This window comes from Ambystoma mexicanum, chromosome 7q (assembly GCF_040938575.1).
Source record: "Ambystoma mexicanum isolate Mex_15411 chromosome 7q, UKY_AmexF1_1, whole genome shotgun sequence".
NCBI lineage: Eukaryota > Metazoa > Chordata > Amphibia > Caudata > Ambystomatidae > Ambystoma > Ambystoma mexicanum.
The window spans coordinates 555,825,584-555,847,562 of NC_090941.1; the positions used below are offsets into that span (position 1 = coordinate 555,825,584).

Sequence of the window (21,979 nt, forward strand, 5' to 3'; positions counted from 1 at the left end):
GTATTTGCATGTATGCCACTTTGTCTAAGATTTTTAGAAGAAAGGGCACGGTCGTGATAGGCCTGAAGTTGGTAGGAATGGCCGGGTCAAGGGTTTGCTTCTTTAGGAGTGGCAGTACCCAGGACTCTTTTAGGTTATTCGGTACAGTGCCTGTGGTAAAGGATGAGTTGATGAGTTTGGTTATGAATGGCGATAATTCTCTCGCAGCATCCTTGATTAATTGGGCAGGGCATTGATCACCTTAACAGTTGGATGGTTTAAGTCCCAAGATAACTTTTTCTACCTCAATGGTCGATACCTTAGTGAAGCAGAAACGTAATTCTTGTTTAGGTCTTAGAGGTGGAACTATAGTCTGTGGGATATGAGGTGTAAGAGAAGCTTTTTTGAGGGCAATTTTAGTTTGTAGAATGGCTACTTTGTTGGTGAGGGCCGACTGTATGCTGGAGCACCAATTTTTATCCTTGGTGCAGTTTTTCTTGGGGGGCAATAGGAGTTTCCAGTTCTTTAAGGATGCTGAACAGTTCTCTGACACTAGATTTAGATTGTGATATTCTGGTGTTGTACGTTTCCTGTTTGGCTAGTAAGATGTCTTTCTTATATTGGGAAGATGCCTTGGCTAGGTTGAGTTTGTTTTCGGCTGAGGGAGAGAGTCTCCAGGTGGTTTCAAGATTTCTTTTGATTAGCCTGAGCTTTTTTAGGTGAGGAGTGAACCATGAGTTGAGATGTTTCTTCGGTTTACTATTACGTAGCTTGAGCGGAGCTATGTGGTCAAGGGCTGTGTTGATAGTTTCATTAAATTGTTCAACTAGCACATTTGGATCCGTGTTCGCTGGGAGCGAGTTCAGATGTGGTAGTATGATGGGCAGCAATTTTTCCGCCGTCATAAGTTTTTTGTTCCTCGTGGGCATGGGAGGGGCAAGTGGGGACTGAGCCGTGGCCGAGTTCGTAGCTACTGTGAATAGTAATAGATGGTGGTCAATCCAGATCTGGGGTACAGTCTCTGTGATGGTTACTCCACAGTTATGTTCCGCTATCCAGTCTAGGATGCAGCCTTTGTCATGAGTGGGAAGGTTAACTTTCTGGGAGAAACCCAGTTCTTCAAGGATCAGACCTGTAGCTGTGGACTGGATATCCTTAGCGTCATTATAGCCTAGGTTGAAGTCCCCTAGCACTATTGTTTGGGAGGTGCTTTTTAGGTTGTTGGATATGGTTGTAGATAGATCCTCAGCGAAGGTTCCAGTAGGACCTGGCGTTCTATAGATAAGGGTGAGGTTCAGTGTTTGGGAGTTAGCGGTGGCAATTTTGACCGCAAGGCATTCGCAAGATTTCGAAATAGGGGTTGTGGTAATTCTCATGTCAAGACTAAGCTTGGCTATGATAGCTAGGCCCCCACCTCGAGAGGTGTGTCTGTCTGCTCTCTGCTCGTAAGATGGTATAATTGTCTGGAACTGCTAATGATAGGGCAGGGCCTGCTGCATCATGAAGCCACAATTCTGAGATAGCCAGGAAATCGAGGTTGTCTGCGAGAATGATGTCTAAAATCTCTGTTGCATGTGCTACTAGCGACCTAGCGTTAATGAGCGCACCTTTGAGATGATGTTTGTGACTTTCAGGTTTGGGGTTCGTGGTACTGAGACTAGCAGTGGTGATAGATTTGGAACAGTTTTGTGTGTGTTTTTTGGGATTGCTATCTTTCCTGGTATATTCTATAATTGGCTTCGACAGTAGGTGTTTTTTTTTGTGGAGATTGAGTTGTTCAATTTTCTTAGCTGGTAGTTCGTGCAATTTAGGTAGGCGTGCGCAAAGTTTAAGGTTTCTGTCTGCGGTACTACAAGGCCTTTGTAAGATAGTATCTTCCTGATATTGGTTCACTATAGGTCCTATGATTTGTTGTGATATCGGCATGGTGTGGTATGGGAGGTGGGTAGGGAGTGGCCTGGTGCTGTGGGACAGTATGCTAACTTTAGTAGCTAGGCTAAGTGATAATGCTACTAATATGATGGAGGAGGTGATGAGGCGAGGTAGCTTAGCTATCCTAAGGTTGGCAGCAATAGTTTCTTTCACTATATTTAGGAAGTACATGCTAACTGGTTAAGAGTGAGCAGCCTGGATGCGACAAACAAGCCAGGTGCGGTTTGGAATTCAGGTACATGTAAGAATGCTTAGTGCTGTCAAGCTAGGAGCGTCTGAGTGGCTAGGTACAAAATTGAGATATTTCAGTGTATTTTAAGATGGCTAGGTATAGGCAGGCTAACTGAGGCTAACAGGCATTGACAAGTTTTAAGGGTTGGTGCAGTTCAGGAAAGCGTTTATATGTACATAGGAGCAATCTCACAGGAAAGTCACTCAATGTTCCAGAATCCAACAGAAGACAATTATCCAAACAAGTCGTGGAGGTAACCAATAGCAGAGATGAGAATAGTCAATCAAGTATGTACCCGAGTACACAAGTATAGCTGAGTAGCTGTAGAAATGATCCGGATAGTAGACAGCAATTTGGTTCTGAGTGCAGAGCGGTAACCAGGAATAAGTACCGCAAGAGACAGAAGAGAGCCGGATCCAGTAGCGTTCCAAGTCCAACAACCAGACGAGCACGACAGGAACAAAAGGAGGAGACGAGGCAATCCAAAAGTCAGGCAAAGGTCAAAACCTGGAGTTCAGATGAGGAATCGTGTAAGGAGACACGAAGAGGAAACGGGCGAAACCTTGTGTAGCTTGTAACGCTAATTAGCAGCAACGAGTCCCTTGGAAGACGGTGGTTTTATAGTCGTAAGAGGAGCGTGGCTTGCTGTACTTCTTCCACGTACAAGACGTGTCAGGTGCCCCGGACTGCGTCGACGTTTGTACAGACGCCATGGTAGCCTGTACCTGGTCCATAGAGGAGCTCACAAAGAAGTCGTATTCTGATTCTGCAAGGAGGCCCGCGGGGAAGCCTGAAGTGTAACAACGACCCAGGGAGTACTGACACAAGATAGCAGAACAAACTAAGCCGTCCAACAATAACTACATAGCCTCTCTCCTCCAGGCACGTGACCAGGGTAAAAGGGCAGAAACCGTAACGCCATGATACACGCATCGGCAACCTAAGACGGAGACCCCAGCCAATTGCCTACTAAAATGGCTCTCCAAAGCTTTTTAGAGGACATCAAAAAACAATTTCACAACTCCATGACGGCACTTGCAACGAAGGAGGTGAATTTGGATGGCAGAGTAGAAGAGGCGGAACTGCGAATAAACGAATTGGGGGATTTCATGGCAAAACAAACAATGGGATTCACGGATCTCACACACAGACTCACAAAAATGCAACTGCCTGGACTCCAAAGAGGACAGGGAAAGTCATGCTAGGCACAACAACATAAGATTGAAAGGGATTCCATTGACGGTGCAAGAGAAAGACCTTGCTGAATTTGTTCAGGCCGTATTTTGGTCCCTTTTGGCCTTCACAGGAAAATGCAGGCCTGATGCTAGATCGCACTCACAGGCTTCGTTGACCCTCCAAGGTCAATATTGGACTTCCCCAGATATGATAACCTGCGTGCACTTTTTAACAACCAAGCAAAAAATAATGACAGTGTCACGCAATACAGTGATTGAGATCCGCAATTCCTCCATTTCAATATATCAAGACCTAGCCGTCTCCACAATACCAAAACGAAGAGCCCTTTGATCAGTCACACTCCTACTACAAAAGGAGAAGATTGCATATTGCTGGATCTTCACAGCCACTCTCCACTTCACACAAGCGGGCAAGAAGTGGTCAACTACTACTCCTCAAGAAGTGGAAACCTTCCTGAATCCAGATTCGATGGACTCCCGTCCACCGAGCAGTCCTCCTTCGACCTCAGCGCTAACCCAATTGCAGCCGAAATCGCAACGCATGCGCCATGGGCAGGAGTCCCCAAGGCATGTAGCCCCGGTGGTCCAACAAAACCTACATGAAACTCACCCTCAACGGACACCGCCCCACCTGTGAAAACACTGTAATATGCACCAACGCCAACTTTCAACGGTAAAGCCGCTGCAACAAAACATCTATTTCACCTTTTGTAGGCAAGATGCAAAGGACAGATCTCGAAGCTCAAAGCGAGATTTGCTCTTTGTACCCACACACTGGAATTAGCCATTATGGTACTTGTATTTCATTTTTTCTTTTTTTTTTTTAACCTTTGTTAGAAGTTGGGAACGGATTGGAAATCGTTTCTTTTTTAAGGTTTGCTGAGAAAAAAATGTTTGCGGCATTCAGAGACTACCCAGACAATAGCAGCGATTTGGTGGTAATTGCTTTGTGGTTGTTTTTTCCCCCCAATAAGATCAGAAGACACCTTGAATTGAAGCTAATCCCCCGGCACAGATAAAAATCCTCACATTTAATGTGCAAGGCGACAACAGCGCTAACAAACACAAATAGATTATCCAGAGGAATGTTGAAAGCAATTGTGCAATTGGTGTTGTACAAGAAGCACATTTGACTCCTGAGGATACACCTAGACTTGACAACAGACATTATCCACTACAATACGTACCAACTATCAAAAGCAGGAACTGGAATCCTGGTGGTGACGGGAATTGCCTTTGGGGATGTGGAAATCAAATGTGACCCGAGGGGCAGATTGGTAGGGGTTAAAGGATCCTTATTTGGACAGAATTTCACGCTAATCTCATTTACTATTTAAGCAAAGAAGATTTGCCCCAGCTCACTAACGCAGATCGAATGCAGACAGAACAACGCTAAATTGCCCCAATGAACCAGAGGAGAGTGAAATAGCGATAAAAGCCCTTAGAAATAAAGTACCAGGCCCGATGGCTATACTTCTAATCTTTTAGAACCCAATTACCGACACCCTTAACTGAGCTGTTTAATTCCTTTTTCTCAGATGAAGGTGCCAGTGACAAAATCTATGGAAGAATCTTCCACCATCCTGGTCCTTAAAATAGGGAAAATGTGCAGGAATGTGCATCATACAGGCCCATATCCATACTGAATATAGATAGTCTAAAGTCCTGGCCAATAGACTATATAAGGTTATGTCGACCCTAGTCGATTCAGATCAGACAAGTTTCATCCCGGGCAGAAGTACATTTGATAACATACAACGGGCCCTCGACTTGATTGAAATCTCCAAACGGGGGAACTTGAAAATGTGACTCCTCGCTCTAGACACAACTAAAGCTTTTGATAAAGTGGATTCGTACGTCATGCATCAAGTTCTACGGGCTTATAACTTTGGCCCTTCGTTCCAACAAATGGTACTGGCTAATTATGGCACCCGTCAACTGTGAAGGCATCATGAAGCAAGACACGGACAACAGACTTAAAGTTCAAGCAAAAGATATTTATTAACTTAAATGTTAGGATGGTAGAAGGCCTAACTTGCCCTATAGTAAGGTGGGATTTCTCTACCTAAACGAAACAAAGGAAAGTCTGAGTCAAAGAGTTCAACTTAAAGGTTTGTCTGTGTCCAAAACCTATGCTTTCCCTCACAACTAAAGCTAAACATTGTGTAGGTATGTCAATAATTAAAGTAATGGTCATCAACTCCAAAGTTCTCAGCTTCTTCCAGCTCTTAGCTTCCTTTTCAGCTCCCCTTCCTCAAGGTCAAGAAAGTTCCAGAGAAGTCTCAGCATTACCTTTCCTACATTCAAGGTAACACAGTGCCACATACCCCTTGGCGTTCCCTTCCCCAAGTTCCAAGCAACACTGTTCAAAAGAAAAGGGTCTTGAGGCTTAGTTCTCAAGACAATACTTGCAGTTCCTCAGGTCTTAGGGTTTTCTTCCCCAAGACATTAGCTCAGCTACTTGTGCTTGTTTCAGTCTTTAAAAAGGTTTACCACAACTAAAGGTCAGCCTGATCCTGGGTTGCCTCACCAGTTCACCTGCAGTTTTTCTTCTTAGTTTATTTCACAATGTCTTTAGATCTCACAGTTCAGGACTCTCTGGTCTAGGCGCAGTTGTCATACCACACGGTCCACCTATCACGGGTCGCACAACCAGGATCCATATACTCCTCAGCCCACATAGATTATTCTAGACCTGTCCCTGTGCACAGAGTTACTTTCATTGTTTGGCCTCTTGGCTTCATGGGTAGTATTTACACTCCTCTGGCTTCTCCTGTTTAGCCTCTTGGCTCTGCCATAACATGTCACACACCTCTTGCCAGTCTTTGGCCTTGCCGCACTGCTTTTACTCATAAAGTCCACTTTGTGGTGGTCTTGCTCATGTCCCACCTTTTATAGCACTCTTTCACACTTGCGTTATTTCCTAAAAGTTGTTATCATATGTGCACTTTCTCTTTGATTTTCCTCTGTTATTTGCTTTTCCCCATAAAGTGTTACTCAATTCCATATTCAATAAACTTAATTGTAAGGTTTCCTTCAGTTCACTATTCAACAAACATTCAATATGTTTTATTTCAAGTTTCCATTTAGTTCAGTATGCAATATGCATTTCATATGCTTAATTTCAAGTTCCATTCACTTCGGTAATTCATTACCTAGTTTCAGCGTGCTACGAACGCTCCTGGTTTTCAAGTGCCGCTCCCCGACACTCACTGTTCCTCGTGCTGTTCCTCTGCGGATCCGGCTGCTTCTTTCCTGCTTCCTACTTCAGCAGGCCAGCTCCTCCAAGCCCCGCTTGCACACCAAGGCCTGCCTTTTACACGCTGGTTGCTCTGCTGCCCCTGGATGGATGTGGACGGTGTCCTACTTACTTCTGTACTTCACAGCTCTGGCTGCTGATTCCTCGCCAGTGAGGCTCCCTCTCTGGGCTGCTAGCCGGCGTCCTGGCTCCTCCACGGTCCCACCACAGCAGCCACCTGCGAAAACGGGTCCCCTGCTGGTCTCCTCCCCAGAGGCCTCCCGGTTTCTTCCTGTGCTGTTCTCTGGCTCTCTCTTTATACACCTGCAACCCCTTAACAGGTTGCATGTGTGGATCCTTCATTAAGTTTGTATGACCGTGATTAAGGGGACATGCCTGACTCTCAGCATACTCTGCAGTCATCTTCCTCATCCCAGTATCAGAGTGGTAAAATTAAGGTGTAGTGTTCATTGCTCTGTCTCCTCTTGCTCGTCCCAGTACTTTCAAAGGTTAAATGGGTGGGGGGGTGAGGAGAGAGGTCTTGCTGTAGCCCATAAGGCTAGGGGGAGGGTTAGGTTGGTCATCTATAGGGAAAGGGGGATACCATGTCTTGCCTGTGGGTACCCCACTCCTTATCTCCGAGGATCCACCACTCAGGTGATCCTCCCTCACTTCTTAACCCCCCGGGTCAAGATCTAAAAGCGATGGCCTTTCCCTGACCACCTGAGAAGAGGATCCAGGGGGTTTAGGAGTGAGGATACCCTCAGGTTTCTCACACTATCAAGAGCTGAATAAATCACAAATGAGCAAATCCTATTCCAATCACATACGGTACAAGGCAGGGCCGCACATTGTCCCCGTTGATTTATGCACTAACTATAGCACCTTTTACCCAAAGGAATCTGTGACAATCCTAATCTCGAAGGAATCACAGTACGAGTGTACAGTATGTGATTTCCCTCTATTCTGATGATATTATGTTAACACTTACTGATCTGCAAATCTCGGTGAAGGCGGCCATCATAGAATTCAACTACTTCAAGCAAATGGCGGTCTTCTCTATAAACTATCAAATCTAAGGGCATAGGCAACTCCCTATCAGAAAAGGGCTTAAATGAGCTTCACCAGTATTGTCCACTGGCCTAGGGAACAGAGGCAATATAATACCATGACATCCAAATCCCTTCAACTCCCCAAGACATGTATTCCCAAAATGTTCCTAAGTTATTCAAAACACTCGAGAGGGATCTGGTGAGATGGGATAAACAAGAGGTCTCCCTAATTGGGCGTATTACGCAGTCAAAATTAACCTATGACCTATTGTTGTTCTTCAGCCCTCTCGGTTAAAATTCCTTTCGCTGTCTTTCAACAGATGCAGAAAATTGTAGCAAAATACCTCTGGGAGGGGAAAAAGCCTAAAATTGCCAGAGCAGTGATGCTGGGTAACACCCGTTAGGGTTGCCGGGGTACCAAATATAACACTGCAGCGCAAATTGCTCATATCTGCACCTGGAAAGGTTTGACCCAACACCCTAAATGGGTACACTTTGAACAAGCCATGGCTACCCCTCCCAATCGACCATAGCATATACAAGTACCACAAACAGGTGAATGGAGGGCCCCCTCTTGTCCTCCACAAGCTCTACACTCCACTACTGGGGGAAAAGCATTGAAATATGAAGGCGATTACTCCAGGCTTGTGTCCTTTATCCCCCAGTAATAGGACATTCTGATTTTGTGCCAGGGCTCTCAAAAGAAGCCTTCTCTTACTCATCTCAGGGGGTATTAATGATACTCTCACACTTTATAAAGATGACTCACCTCTAACCTTCACAGAATGCAAAGAGAACTTCTCACTTAATCAGAATGAGAGATTCAGGTATGCCGAGCTTTGGCACTGGATTACCCAACCGCTGGTTAAACATGGCTACACTACACGCCCCTACCGCCCTCGAACTTACCATGGAGGAGGGAATATCCCAAGGCCGCATTTCCAAACTTTACAGAATATTGGGGAATGACATGCTGTTGACAAGACCGAAATAGATGTCAGGGTAGGAACCGGATCTGTTCCATCCTATTGATGATCACATGTGGCTAGATATATGTTGTAGAAATGATTCCTGCTTCAGATGTGTAACAAAAAGAGAATGTATGTTCAAATTGTGTTACAGATGGTACTATGCCCTCCATACATTTAAACAGAGCCCAGGCCCAAACTTTTGCCGTAAATGTGGCCTCTGTGGAACTTCCTGAAAAAGATATTGGCAACCATCAAGGACATAACCAAGGTCCAATTATCCATGGATCCTTTGATCTTTATCTTGGGAAGCTCTCTGGACAATGTAGATCTGCGATCTTGCCTCTTAGCAAAAAGCATCAATCAATTGCTGGTAGCTGCAAGAATTACAATTGTGCGTTGTTGGAAGTCTATAGACGGTCCAATCCATTCAATGTGGTGGATTAAAATATGGACATCTTGGTAGCAGAAAAACTGATGGCTATCGAGAATAATCTGCAAGAATTACAATTGTGCGTTGTTGGAAGTCTATAGACGGTCCAATCCATTCAATGTGGTGGATTAAAATATGGACATCTTGGTAGCAGAAAAACTGATGGCTATCGAGAATAATCGGCTGCATAGTTTTCTAGACGTCTGGTCCCCACTTATTGACACACATCTTTGCTCTAAAGTTAAACTTTGTTTGGACGCTGACCTCATCTGTGTTCAAGAATCTTGCATGCTTGATACCCCACTGGTAGATGGGTTTATGTTAATTCGTGAGCCAGCGATGAAGGGCTTAAAAGGCCGGCCATATGGTGGCTTATTTTGTGCTTGGTGTATCTTGCCTGATTCGAAGATTGAGGCCATACATGTAGGCCGATCAGATATGCTAGGCTGCAAATATCATGGTTTGATCCAACAAGGCAATTTGTTTCCGTCTTGATTGTTGTAAATGTGTATATTAGCCCTGCAACAACCATTTGAACTGATTTTCTAGCAGCCATCACCAATGTAGTTGAAGATCATACTCTTTTACCGAATGTTTGCTTTATAGTTTTGGGTGATTTTAATTCAGAATCTCTTGATTTTAAATGGTATCTCCTGGGTTCCTTAAGGTGCTTCTCCCAATCTGCCAGAGCACGTGAGTTGTCATTACGCGCCTGCTTTGATAGCTTGGACCTGCTTCCTTTAAATAGTAATTTTAGTGATGACGCCCCCCCCCCCTGCTATACTTGGTCAAGTGCTCAGTCGCAGTCTACTTTGAATTTTGTTTTTGTGTCCTCTTCCCTCCTCCCTTTTATAGATTACTTCACTGTTGAATCAGACAATGACAGTGATCACTCGCGTATCATGGCTGGTTTTGGTGGTATCCACAGGGTTACTTCTCCAGACCTGCAACCCTCGCAACCATGCAGTTGTATGGAATCCCAAATATGCATACATATTTAATGTCTATGTTAACAAGGATTTTTGTAGGGTGGGGGGCTATTTGCAGAGTTGTGCTCTTGCCTTTTCTCTCATCGCCTTCAGAGTACACTGTCTGTGCTCATCCCAGGTTCAAATCTCACAAGTGAACGTGCGTATGTGACACCTAGACATGTGTACAATAATGAAGTTCATTAAAGGAAGATAATGTTGAGAAGGCCGATAAGGGAAACATTATAATCAGGCTTGAACGTGGCACATACTATTGCTAGGTTCAAGCAATCCTAATGGAATTGGGCCAAGCGCCAAAGAGCCTTGCTTTTGCAAGCTGACGCTGAGACGATGCTTAGGGCTTTTGTCAGATGACACATTTTTGGAGACTCATTCAAGGGGGAGTGCAGTTGTCACTTCAGCACCTCTCTATTCCTTCTCTAAAGTGGGAGGCTCACTTTGCTAGTCTGTACACCTTTGATGGCTCCATAACAGTGCTCTTACCCACTCAACCTAATTGGTTTTCTGCTCAAGTTGTCTGGGCCCTTTTAGACCTTGATCTAGAGGGAATTTTGTTGGTGATCAATAGGGCCAAGTCTTCTAACGCCCCGGGGGCCCGATGGCTTGTCCAATTTGACACTTAAATCCGATCCACCCTTGTGGGCAGCTGTTTTATTAAAGCTCGTCCAAAATGTGGTGGATCGAACCTTGTGCCCGGATACGTGGAGAGAGGCTATTTTAATCTTAATATACAAGAAGGGGGACAGGGCAGATCCAGTGAATTATCGCTCCATTTCTCTGCTGGATGCCTCATACTAAATATTCTCTGGCTTCTTACTCCGTGCTTTGGAAAAATGGGCAACCTCTGCTAATAAGTTGGACTGTAATCAGTCTGGCTTCCGCAAAGGGACGAATACCGCTCTTAACTACCTGATTCTTCATCTCTTAAAAATCATGCCTTTCAAACCAGAAGGACCATCAACCTTTCCTTTCTTGATATATCCATGGCCTTTGATTGCGTTGATCGCAATAAGTTACGGGTGATGCTGAGGACGTGGGGTTGCCATGATGATTTGGTCTCGATGTTGTAATTCTTGCATAGGGATCTGAAGATTAAGGTCAGGATGGATAAGCGGGGTAACTATTCAAGGGGGATCTCTGCTGACCAAGGTTGTGTTTTGGCCCCGTCCCTTTTTAATCTATACATTCTGGGTATGAGGGCTGCATTGGATGGCCCAACGGTCAATCGTCCGAGGCTGGGCCAGGTGGTCATCCAATATCTCCTCTATGCAGATGACCTCATCTTGATCGACCACACAGCAATTGGTTTACAGAAGTGCATCTTTAGGGCCCACACATTTTTTGGAGACTTGGGCCTTGCGTTAGATGCCCCAAAATCTAAAATCTTGATCTTTAATCACAGAAAGATCTTTTCTGGGAGACGTAATTTTGGCTAGCACATTGATGGTACCAGATTACAAGTAGTTTCTGAATTCAAATATCTGGGCATCACTATTGGGTCTAAACAAGCTTTGTCACCTGCAACTGATGAACTAAGACTTGGGGCTATTTCAGCAGCAGCTCAACTTAGTGTAATCGATAAGATATGGTCGTTTTTCATTTTTATCAGCTCTAAAACTGTATAACCATGTGATAGTAGCGAAAATATTCTATGATGCTGAGGGAAATGAGGTCAACCTTGATTGGGCTAGGCAGGAGGCTTTCGTGTGGTAAAGATTTTTGAAGCTTCCTAGTGGCACTGCGTTTTCCCCGGTCAAACACATCTTGGGTCTTACCTGTGTACAAGGGTTAATTGGAGAAGAGTACTTCTCCTTCGCTCCATATTGTTTCCTCCCAGGTTTACCCTGTTTGTTTATCTTAATATCCTGCTTAAGCAGGGTAATTGTGTAAGTCTGGCAGATTGGGTTAATTCAATGCGGTCAACAATGTCTTACAAACTTATTCCTTTGGAGGAGCTTCAGTGTAATCCTCGTAGGGTGAAGAAGCTACTTTATGAGGCTGATTGGATTAAAAATAGGGAGATTCTTTGTTCCTGTAAAGTTTTCAGCCATTGGTCTATGAATATTAAGCATCTGAATGTTCTGCAGAAATACCTATGTCAGAATGCTTCTCTATCTTAGAACTCTTTGGCTACGTATTAAACTAAATATCCTTCCTACTAGCGATGTCATAGGTGATCGCTCTAGAGCGCCTTTAATTATTTTTTTTTTTAATTCTTTATTCAGATATACATACAAATCAATACAATTTACAAAGTTAAGCCAATAAATTATGAGATATTAACCAAATGAACACAATAACTTCACATATATATAAAAGTATAGTGAAAGAACTAATATACATCAAGAAATGATCTCCATATATTCTCGAAAACTTTCAGTTTTTTCTGTCTCCTGAAAATTACCATTTCCACATCTGCAAGAGAATGCATCTCAGAGATCCATTTAGACGACAGTGGCAAAATGTGTGACTTCCAATTGCGAAGTATCATCTTTTTACCTATTAATGACCCTCTGAACAAGAATTTTTTTATGTGACATCGTAAGATCATCTAACAAACCGTTTCCTCCTAAAATCATTGTTTTAAAATCCAGAGCAATGTCAGTCTCCAGAACACAAAGGCACATCTGACAAATATCTGACCAAAATCCCTGAATTCTCGGACAATGTCACTGCTGCAATCTTTATGTGGAAACTTTGAAGCACCCTGTTATTGACTGTCCAATTTTAGCAGTGCACCAGGTAGTGATTTTTAGAGTCTACTTTAATATTCATCCATTTTTAACCTGGGAAGATTTGTGATCCTAATGATAGGCTGCTAACTACACTAATTAATTTTTTGACCCTGCGTTTAACATTGTACGAAATTAATTTATGTTAGATATGTTATTTTTACCTGTACTTCAATTAATTGTGTAACTGTGTGTAAAGTTTGTTTTAACTGATCCACACAATAAATACATAAAAATTGAGACTAGCCAGTGCAAACATGTAAACCAATCTTCCCCAAGAATGTATTCTTGCGTTAACTCTCAACAAGGAGGATCAAGCGGTAGCAGAAGATCTCACCCATGGTCTGTGATGCTCAAAGGGGAGGGCTCCAAGGGGAGGGGAGGTAATGGAAATAGGCAGATCACAATTATGTGTGTTTTCTATAGTGCCTCCTGCAATCAATTCGGCTGCGTGATGATATATTATGCTGCAACCATAAATGTTTAAATAAAAGTTGTAAAAAATAAACACTGCAATTTCATGTTAACGTTTCGAGCAGAGATGCTTTGGGGAATATAACACACTGATCGTAACAGACAACGTAACATAACATATTCCAGCAGTTTAGCATGACATGGCGTATCTTAACATAACGTGTGATGAATCTCATGATGTCCCTGAGGGGGAGACCATTTCCATGAGGCCAGGGAGGTGAGCCACTATCCGATAGTCCCTCTATGGGTGGAACTCAGCGTGTGGATCTCATGGGGAGGGATCCCCCCTCTGGGATGCAGGGAGCCAACGCGGTATAACACACCTTCACCCACCTCTCTTTCCTCTTCTTCTTTGCCTTACCCTGATCCTATCGGTTCCTCTATGTATTTTTGTTATAGCCGTAATATCACTACTGGGATGAGGAAGATTAGGGCTGACTCCACTGAGCTGTCTTGAGAGTACTGAGGCAGGGAACATCATTTAAGAAGCCAGTATGAAGGTATCTGGGACCCACACTTGAGAAGCCAATACTAAGAGTTCTGGAACCCACACTTGAGAAGCCGATACAAAGGTGCCTGGGACCCATACTTAAGAAGCCTGAACAAAGGCGTCTGGAACCCGCATATGAGAAGCCTAAGAAGGACATTCCCCCCCACCACCCCCAACCACATTGACTTACCAAGAAAAGCCTGAGAAAGGCCCAGGAAAGGGAGACATTCCCTGCAACCACAATAAACTGCCCAGAGAAGCCTGAGAAAGGCCTGGGGAAGGGATCCATTTCCCCCAACTACAGTAAATTGCCAAAAGGAGCCTGAGAAAGGCCCGGGGAAGAGAGACATTTCCCCCACCACATTGACTCACCAAGAAAGGCCTGAGCGAGCACAAGGAAGGGAGAGATTCCCCCGACCACAATAAACTGTCAAGAGAAGCCTGGGAATGGCCTTGCGAAGGGAGACATTCCCCTACTTTGCAAACCGTATTGTCCGGAAGAAGAGAGTAATTCTTCCAGACCTTGAATAGACTAATCTATTTTAGTTTTGTTATAAGTGTGAGGGTTAGAAGCAGGATTTTGATGCAGGACGGTGGTCTTTTTAGTTAGAGACATTCTGCCAATTTCTTAGTTTTATTTGAGGCAGGGAAGCCTCTCTTAGAGTTAGGGTTAGATAGGTTGTTTTCTTTCTTTTCGTATACAATAAAAGTATTTTCCCAAAGCATACCTCCTTTGTGTCAGTCTCCTCCTTCCACACCCTCACAAATGGCATAGTATACCAGATGTAAGAATTCATAACATTTTAAAGCAGTGTATGCCATAACAAGAGCAGCATTACACAACCAGATAGCACAAATCGCGGCATAACATAGAATACCAGACACATACTGTAACCCAGCATAAGGGCACTGCAAAGTTGGCCTATCCAGAATGAGATATTAGCTTGGATACTGGGAGGATGGGATATGGGGCTCAAAGGCTATTCTCAGCAAAGTATGGGGATTTATAACATGGCTAGGAACACTCGGGAAGAAGGAACATTTTGTGGCACACACACTTTCTCCCCCTGCCCAAACTCGGCACCAACCAGCCGTCCCCCTCCCGACCCCTTGCGCAATTTGTTTCAGACTCTCAACATCCAGTTTTGAGGTCTAAAACTCAGCAGTGTGGCTGGCAAAATCTGTTTGTGGCTATGTTTGATGCAATGCACCTGCACCCGTTTTCATGTACAATTTAAAGGGAACGGCCATGCTTGAACTAAAGGTGTGTTTTGATTCTGTTGCAGCACATAATGGTGATGGAGGACATGCTCAAAGACTTCCTACTGGGGGAACACCTTCTTCTCGTTGGCAATCAAGTGAGTAATGTAGCTAAGCATTTCATGATATGAAGTACTTGATCATTCGATGTTCTATTACATTCACTTAACAGTACACAACATTAACCTAGCTTTTTTAATTGTAGCATTCACCATACAGATTCTGAAGCTAACTGTTAACCTGCGTTGGACGTGATGTACACAGCTTTATAAGATATATGGGGTCATTATAGGTTTGCCAGTAATTCAGGGGTGATGCCGGTAAACCTACCTCCCAGTTCTGCAGTTGGATATCCCGGTATTACCGGGTAATAAACAGGCAGTGGAAAGGGCAGTAAATTACCAGACTCCATGGAGGGGATTGCAGATCTTACCAGCACCATTGATACTGGTGCCGGTAATACCTGCATTTTATTGCTGGTGGGGGCCTACTTTACCTCCTGCTCTTGGCTGGGGAGGAATCAGTGACCAGCGCCGGCAAACGTGGTTTGGTGGTGTGGTAAAAGTGCCGGTAACAGATTTACCAGCACTTTTACAGCATTGCCAAACCTATAATGACCCCATAGTCAGTATGGTGTGATTCATGTTGATGTCTAAGTCTGCCTTCTTAGTCCACTTTTGGCTCATCATTCAGCGAGGCAGCCATCATGCTTGTTTACAGGAGTGATCGCTTGGGCTACATTCTAGAAGAAGAACATCAAGAGCAGATCATGCAAATCTTAGACATATCAGTGTTGGAATGTGGCTTTGGCATTTTAAGCGCTGGTTGTGAAATGGTGGAGCTATAGGGAGAAGGAGCTCTGTGTGATAAAACAGTCATGTCAGGTGTGGATGACAATGTGAGGTTGAGAATGTGTTGAATGTGAACATGTAACATGTTTTCCTGTGCACGCTTACTCACTGCAGTGTTATTTTAAAGTTCAGCGTACATGCACACTGCCAGTAATTTCACATCAATTCTGACCAGTACCATGAAATGGAATTGGAAACGGTGATGGGTTTGAGAAAGGGCATTTCAAATGGATTGTGTCCTCCCACGTATTCCTTATCTCTGATATTTCCTATATCCAGCTTGCGGCCTCTGAAAAAATCTTTTCCCTCAGTAGAGGGCGCTGCGCATCGATGCCTGTCAAGTCAATGTCCCTTGAAGGCCTCGGTGCCGATGTCGACGTCATCACAGGTATAAGTAGCACACGCAGCGTCTGTTGCTCAATTTCATTTTTCCGCGCTTTTCAGCTTCGGTAATGCAAGGCTGGGTTCCGTGAAACATCGCATTTCTTCGGTTTTCCTGTAAAAATGTCTGCTAAACTTCGATGAGATGGCCTCCTCATTGGCACTGTCTATGCCTTGGTTCGGTTTAAAAAAAAGTCATGACTGGGGGGCTAAGATGTCCATGACAAATCCACACAGGGTCTGTCTGTGGTGCCTTGGGGCAGAGCATCCATGTTCCAAATGCGACGAGTGCATGTCAATGACTGCCAAGGCCTTGAGGGAGCGCAGAGTGAAATTGGAGAGAGGTAAGCCTCAAAAATCCATTAACCCGTCCAAACGCACTTCCGACGAGTCGAGGCCTTCGTCTCCTCATCATAAGAAACACTCCTGATCACGTTCTCGAAGTGGATCACATCATTCTTCGTCTTCGAAAAAAAATGGCAAGAGAAGGCGCCATAGGTCGCCGTCCACCTCATCCTCCAGTTCACCAGAGGGGGTCATTTATCCCATGAAACACAGTACCCGGCACAGAGGGAGGAATTCCGTAAAAGTATGTTAAAGGTGTTCGAGAACGCAACCTTGCCTCCCTCGAAGACACCTAGCGGCGATACCTCAGGAGAAACACCTGCAATACACAGAAGCCGTGAGTCCTCGACCTCGGCTGGGGAAACTCCTCGAGAGTGTGCAAAACCCTTGAGTCGAGACAAATGGGGTCATTACGACCCAGGCGGTAAGTACACCAACTTTACCACCATGGTGTAAACTATGTTTACACCATGGTGGATGGCGGATTTACCGCCCCATTCCAAGGTGAGTGGGGCGGTAAATCCCCTTTTCCCATTTACCCTTCCCCATTCCCATTTTTTGCCCCATAGGGCATAATGGGAGTGGGGAAGGCGCTAATTACGGCATCGTAAATTACGGTGCCGTAATTAGCACCAAGGCGGTTTAGCGCCATGGATTTTAACGCCTGCTAAAAGCAGCTGTTAAAATTGGAATCAGGCGTTAAGGGTTAACGACGGCGTTAACCCTTAACGCCTGAGTCGTAATGAGGCCCAAAGCCTCTGTGACACACAAGAAGTTGTCACTATCGACTCATACGGCAAAGCAGAAGAGTGCATCATCAGCGCCCTCATCGAAGGAGAAGTAATTGACGCCTCGCGTGTCGACCTCCCTGACAACGTACAAGACGATAACTTTGATGTTCCTTTGATGACATCGAAGCCGTTGACGGTTTCATCGAAAGCCGTTGACGTCATCATCGCCAATTTCTGCCCCAATAATGACATCTATAGCGCCTTCTTCTACATTTGAAAAAAATTTGACACCACAACCTTGTTCAGATTATTTCAAAACCCTCTCCTCAATCTATAAGGATGCAGAATCATCTGAAGAGGAAAGACCTTTAGGTCTTGAGTATGGGGCACCTTCTGTTCCAGGAGAACTGGTGTCAGAAGAGTCTAGAATTAAACATCTACAGAACTCCCTGCATGAAGCAAGTGGAATTGACACTTCTCCGGAAGTTGAATTTGGTAGACCTGATCCAGGAGATCATGCTGAGAGAAATTATAGAATGCATATGACTAGAGTGATGGAGTACATGGGGTGGTCTAGACCCACACCTGTTTTTTCGAGCAGGATGACTTAACAGATATACTGGACAAAGGACCACAGGAAGACCCTACTGTCCCATTTCACAAAGCTTTACATAATAGGGTATCTTCCAACTGGGAAACACCGGAGGTTATACCTGCAGTTAACAAAAGATTGACAGCTAAATATAGAGCATCAGCTTCGGATCCTCTATATCTTTCAAATCACCCAACACCAGAAAGCCTGGTAGTACATCCTGCAACTTCTTCTGGAAAGCAAAATGCATATCCCACAATCCCGCAATATCGTGATGACAAGAAGTATGATGCCATGGCCAAGAAGCTTTTCTCAGCCGGCAGCATGGCGTTAAAGTCTGCTAATGCCACATGCACGCTGGGAAGGTTTACCCACACCCTTTAGGATTGTGTTTCGATGGCGGCTGACCATATCCCAGAGGGGCGGAAAGGGACGGTTTCTTAAACCTCATCGAGGATGGAAAGGACGCTATATGCAAATTCCTCCAGACCGGTCTCGACTCTGTTGACAGCATCAGCAGAGACATGGCGGCTAGTACAGTAATCTGCAGATTCGCGTGGTTGCGGAAGTCAGGATTTGCCCCAGACGTACAGTCCATACTTTTCAACATGACCTTTGACGGCACACATCTATTTGGGAGTAAAGCTGATAAGAGTTTGGAGAAGCTGCAAACTTCCAAGGCGGCAGCCAAATCCCTTGGAGCTGCGATAAGGCAAACTCCATACCGCCCCACAGGTGCGCCCTGGAGGGGTAGGTCCTTTCGCTAGTATTCCGCATTCGGAAAGGGCAGAGGACAGTCAGATCAAAGAGGCCGGAGACGACTCCCCGTGGTGGACGGGATAGAGGTACTAAGACCGCAACAGCAGGTGCTACTTTACCCTCAGCATCTGCGTCAGCCGCCCCAAAACCTCTCTGAGGTCTTACATCACAAGACAACATTAGGAGGCAGATTAGCTCAACATCTGACAGAATGGCAGGCTATTACTTCAGATGCTTTGGTATTGGAAACAATTGCCCACGGTTACTGTCTGCCTTTCCTACACACACCTCAAAGCCATCCACTGGGAGACAACTCTTTGAAGATTCTGGATTTGCCCCATATGCAGGAGATTTTAACCCTGCTACAGAAAGGTGCTATAGAATCGGTAGCTGTTGCGGAGTGGAACAAGGGTTGGTACTCCCCGTATTTTCTAACTCCGAAAAAGGACGGAGGATTGAGACCCATCGTGGACTTAAGAGACTTGAACAAGTTCCTCAGGAAGGACAAGTTCAAGATGGTAACCCTTTCTCAGATCTTTCATGCCCTCCAGCTTCTGGATTGGTTGGTATCATTGGACCTACAGGATGCTTACTTACATGTGCCTCTCCATCACAAGCACAGAAAGTACCTGAGGTTGGCCATTGGCAACTTGCACTATCAGTTTCTGGTTCTGCCATTTGGGCTAACTTCCTCCTCAGGGATTTCACCACGTTATTGGTGGTTGTGGCAGCCAGCCTCAGGAGAGGGGGGATTCACGTCTACCCCAACCTAGACGATTGGTTGATCAGGGCAAATTCCCTGGAACAAGCTCTAGATCATCTAAGTTACGTGTGCCACTCCCTTCACTGACTGGGCTTCTCCCTCAACTTCAAGAAGTACCACATGATAACATCACAAATACTCCAATTTATCAGACCAGTCCTGGATACATCCCTGGGAAAAGCTTCGCCACCAGAGGTGAGGGCTCAAGACATTCTACAAATAGTGTCAAAATTCCAAAATGCCCAACATCTTCCAGCCTTCGATTTTCTGAGGTTGCTTGGCCTCATGGCATCCTGCATTTTTCTGATGCCAGAGGCTCACCTGAGAATGAGATCTCTCCAATGGGCTCTCAGGACCCAATGGTCACAGTTCTCTGGAAGGATGTCTGATCTCCTACAAATCCCAGACAGAGTCACACTGGACATTCAGTGGTGAGCCTGTCGTGAAAACATCTTGAAAGGAGATCCTTTTTGGCAACCATAGCCAGAGAGAACAGTAGTGACGGACGCCTCACTCATTGGCTGGGGAGCTCATAACAACGATTTGACCATCAGCGGTCGTTGGTCTACATCGGAGTCCAAACTACATATCAACCTATTAGAGCTGAGGTCAATCAGACTCGCGCTGAAGGCCTTTCTGCCATCTGTACGGGGAAAGAATGTCCTGATAATGACGGACAACACAGTGGCCATGTACTACCTCAGCAAGAGAGGAGGCGTAGGGTCACTACCACTGTGCAGAGAGGCAATGCAGCTCTGGTTTTGGCCAATACAAGAAGGAATCGGCAGTGCATCTAGCCGGAGAGAAGAACACGATGGCGGATGGTCTGAGCAGGCAGAGTACTGTCTCCCACGAGTGGGAACTAACTCAGGAAGTCCTTCAAGAGATATTCGCCCTCAAGTGGATCTGTTTGTGACCAATGCCAACAGGAAGTGCGAACTGTACTGCTCCAGGGGAATTCCCCCGAAAGGAGGTATAAGGGACGCGTTCGTGATGGACTGGGAGTTTCTACTCCTCTACACATTTCCTCCAGCCCTCGTCATTCCTCACATAATAAGGAGATTCAGGAAAACCATGATCCTAATTGCCCCAGATTGGGCCAGGAGAACGTGGTACCTGCACATTCTAGAGATGTCCATCTTCTACAAAGAGAGGATCTTCTCTCGCAATAGGAAGGTCTGGTTCTCCATCCGGATATCAGGACTCTCAGCCTTCACACATTGTTTCTGAGAGGCTGAGATACAAAGATTGGGACCTCCCGGATGACGTAATGGGGGTATTGCTTTCGGCCAGAAGTCCAGCAACCAAATCCTTATACCGCTGCCATTGGAATAAGTTCTGCAGCTGTTGTAGAGATAAAAATGTTGACCCTTTTTCATGCAGTACACCAATGGTGTTCTCATTCCTGTTGCATTTAGCAAATCTGGGACTCCAGATTGGTATGATCAAAGGTTACCTAGCAGCACTTTCAATTTTCAAGCGTACTGCTGAGGAAGTCTCCTACTTAAAGATACCTCTGGTAATACAATTATTGAAGGGGTTAACTAATGTTTACCCCCAACTCCTTTTCAAGTCCAACTATGGGATTTAAATTTGGTCTTAAACGTTTCAATGGGTACTCCCTTTGAGCCTCTTAATTCGTCTCCATTAAGACTTCTTACCCTCATAAGTTTTTTTAGTGACAATAACATCTGCCCGAAGGGTGAGTGAGTTGCAGGCTTTATCTTGAAAGCCTCCTCACACTGTCTTTCACAAGGGCAGAGTAGTATTAAGGGTGAAACCTAACTTCCTTCCCAAGTTGGTATCTGAATTCCACATCACTCAGAGGATAACCTTGCCTTCATTTTACCCTCCGCCACATCCGGGGAAAGAGGAAGAAAGGCTACACAGACTCGATCCAAGGCGTGCCTTGAGCTTTTACATTAGCAGACATGCTAAGCTTAGACAAACTGACCAATTATTTGTGGGTTACGTTGGGCCTAGCCATCACCAAACAAACCATCTCTAGGTGGATTATTTTAACAATTGCAGAATGTTACAAATTGGCCCATTAAACCAGTGGTATTGCAGCTTCATCAGCTCTTCAAAGAGGAGTTCCAATACAGGACATTTATGCGGCTGCCACATGGTCGTCTGCACACACCTTTACAAAATACTTTAGTCTGGATTCCTCCACCAGCCAAGAATCTAAATTTGCAAAAGCAGTACTGCACTCTGTGCATACTTAATTACTCTAATTTTACTCCCTCCTCCTGATCATATTACTGCCTAGGGAGTGTATCAAAGATAAGGAATACGTGGGAGGACACAATCCTTTCGAAGAACAAGTTACTTACCCCTGGTAACATTCTTTCGACTGGATGTTACTCCCACGTATTCCTTATAGCCCCTCCATCCTACCCCACAGTAAAACTTCCCTTGTTGTTACAGTTTGTGCTTCCTCAAGGGTAGTAACGGTCTAACTGAAGACACTGCTTTGCTTCAAAACAGAACTGAGCAACGGACGCTGAGCGTGCTACTTATACCTGTGATGACGTCAGCATCGGCACAGAGGCCTCTGAGGAACATTGACTCGACAGGCA

The 21,979-nt window shown here is 44.9% G+C and overlaps 1 protein-coding gene across 1 annotated transcript in view; it reads left to right on the forward strand.

Moving 5' to 3' along the window:
* Positions 1-21,979, forward strand: part of VWA8 (von Willebrand factor A domain containing 8) — a 3,012,337-nt gene that overhangs the window by 1,295,530 nt on the left and 1,694,828 nt on the right. Inside the window, exon 20 of the mRNA XM_069639376.1 lies at positions 15,002-15,073. Coding sequence (XP_069495477.1) covers positions 15,002-15,073 — 72 coding nt within the window. The remainder of the gene's footprint in view (positions 1-15,001; positions 15,074-21,979) is intronic.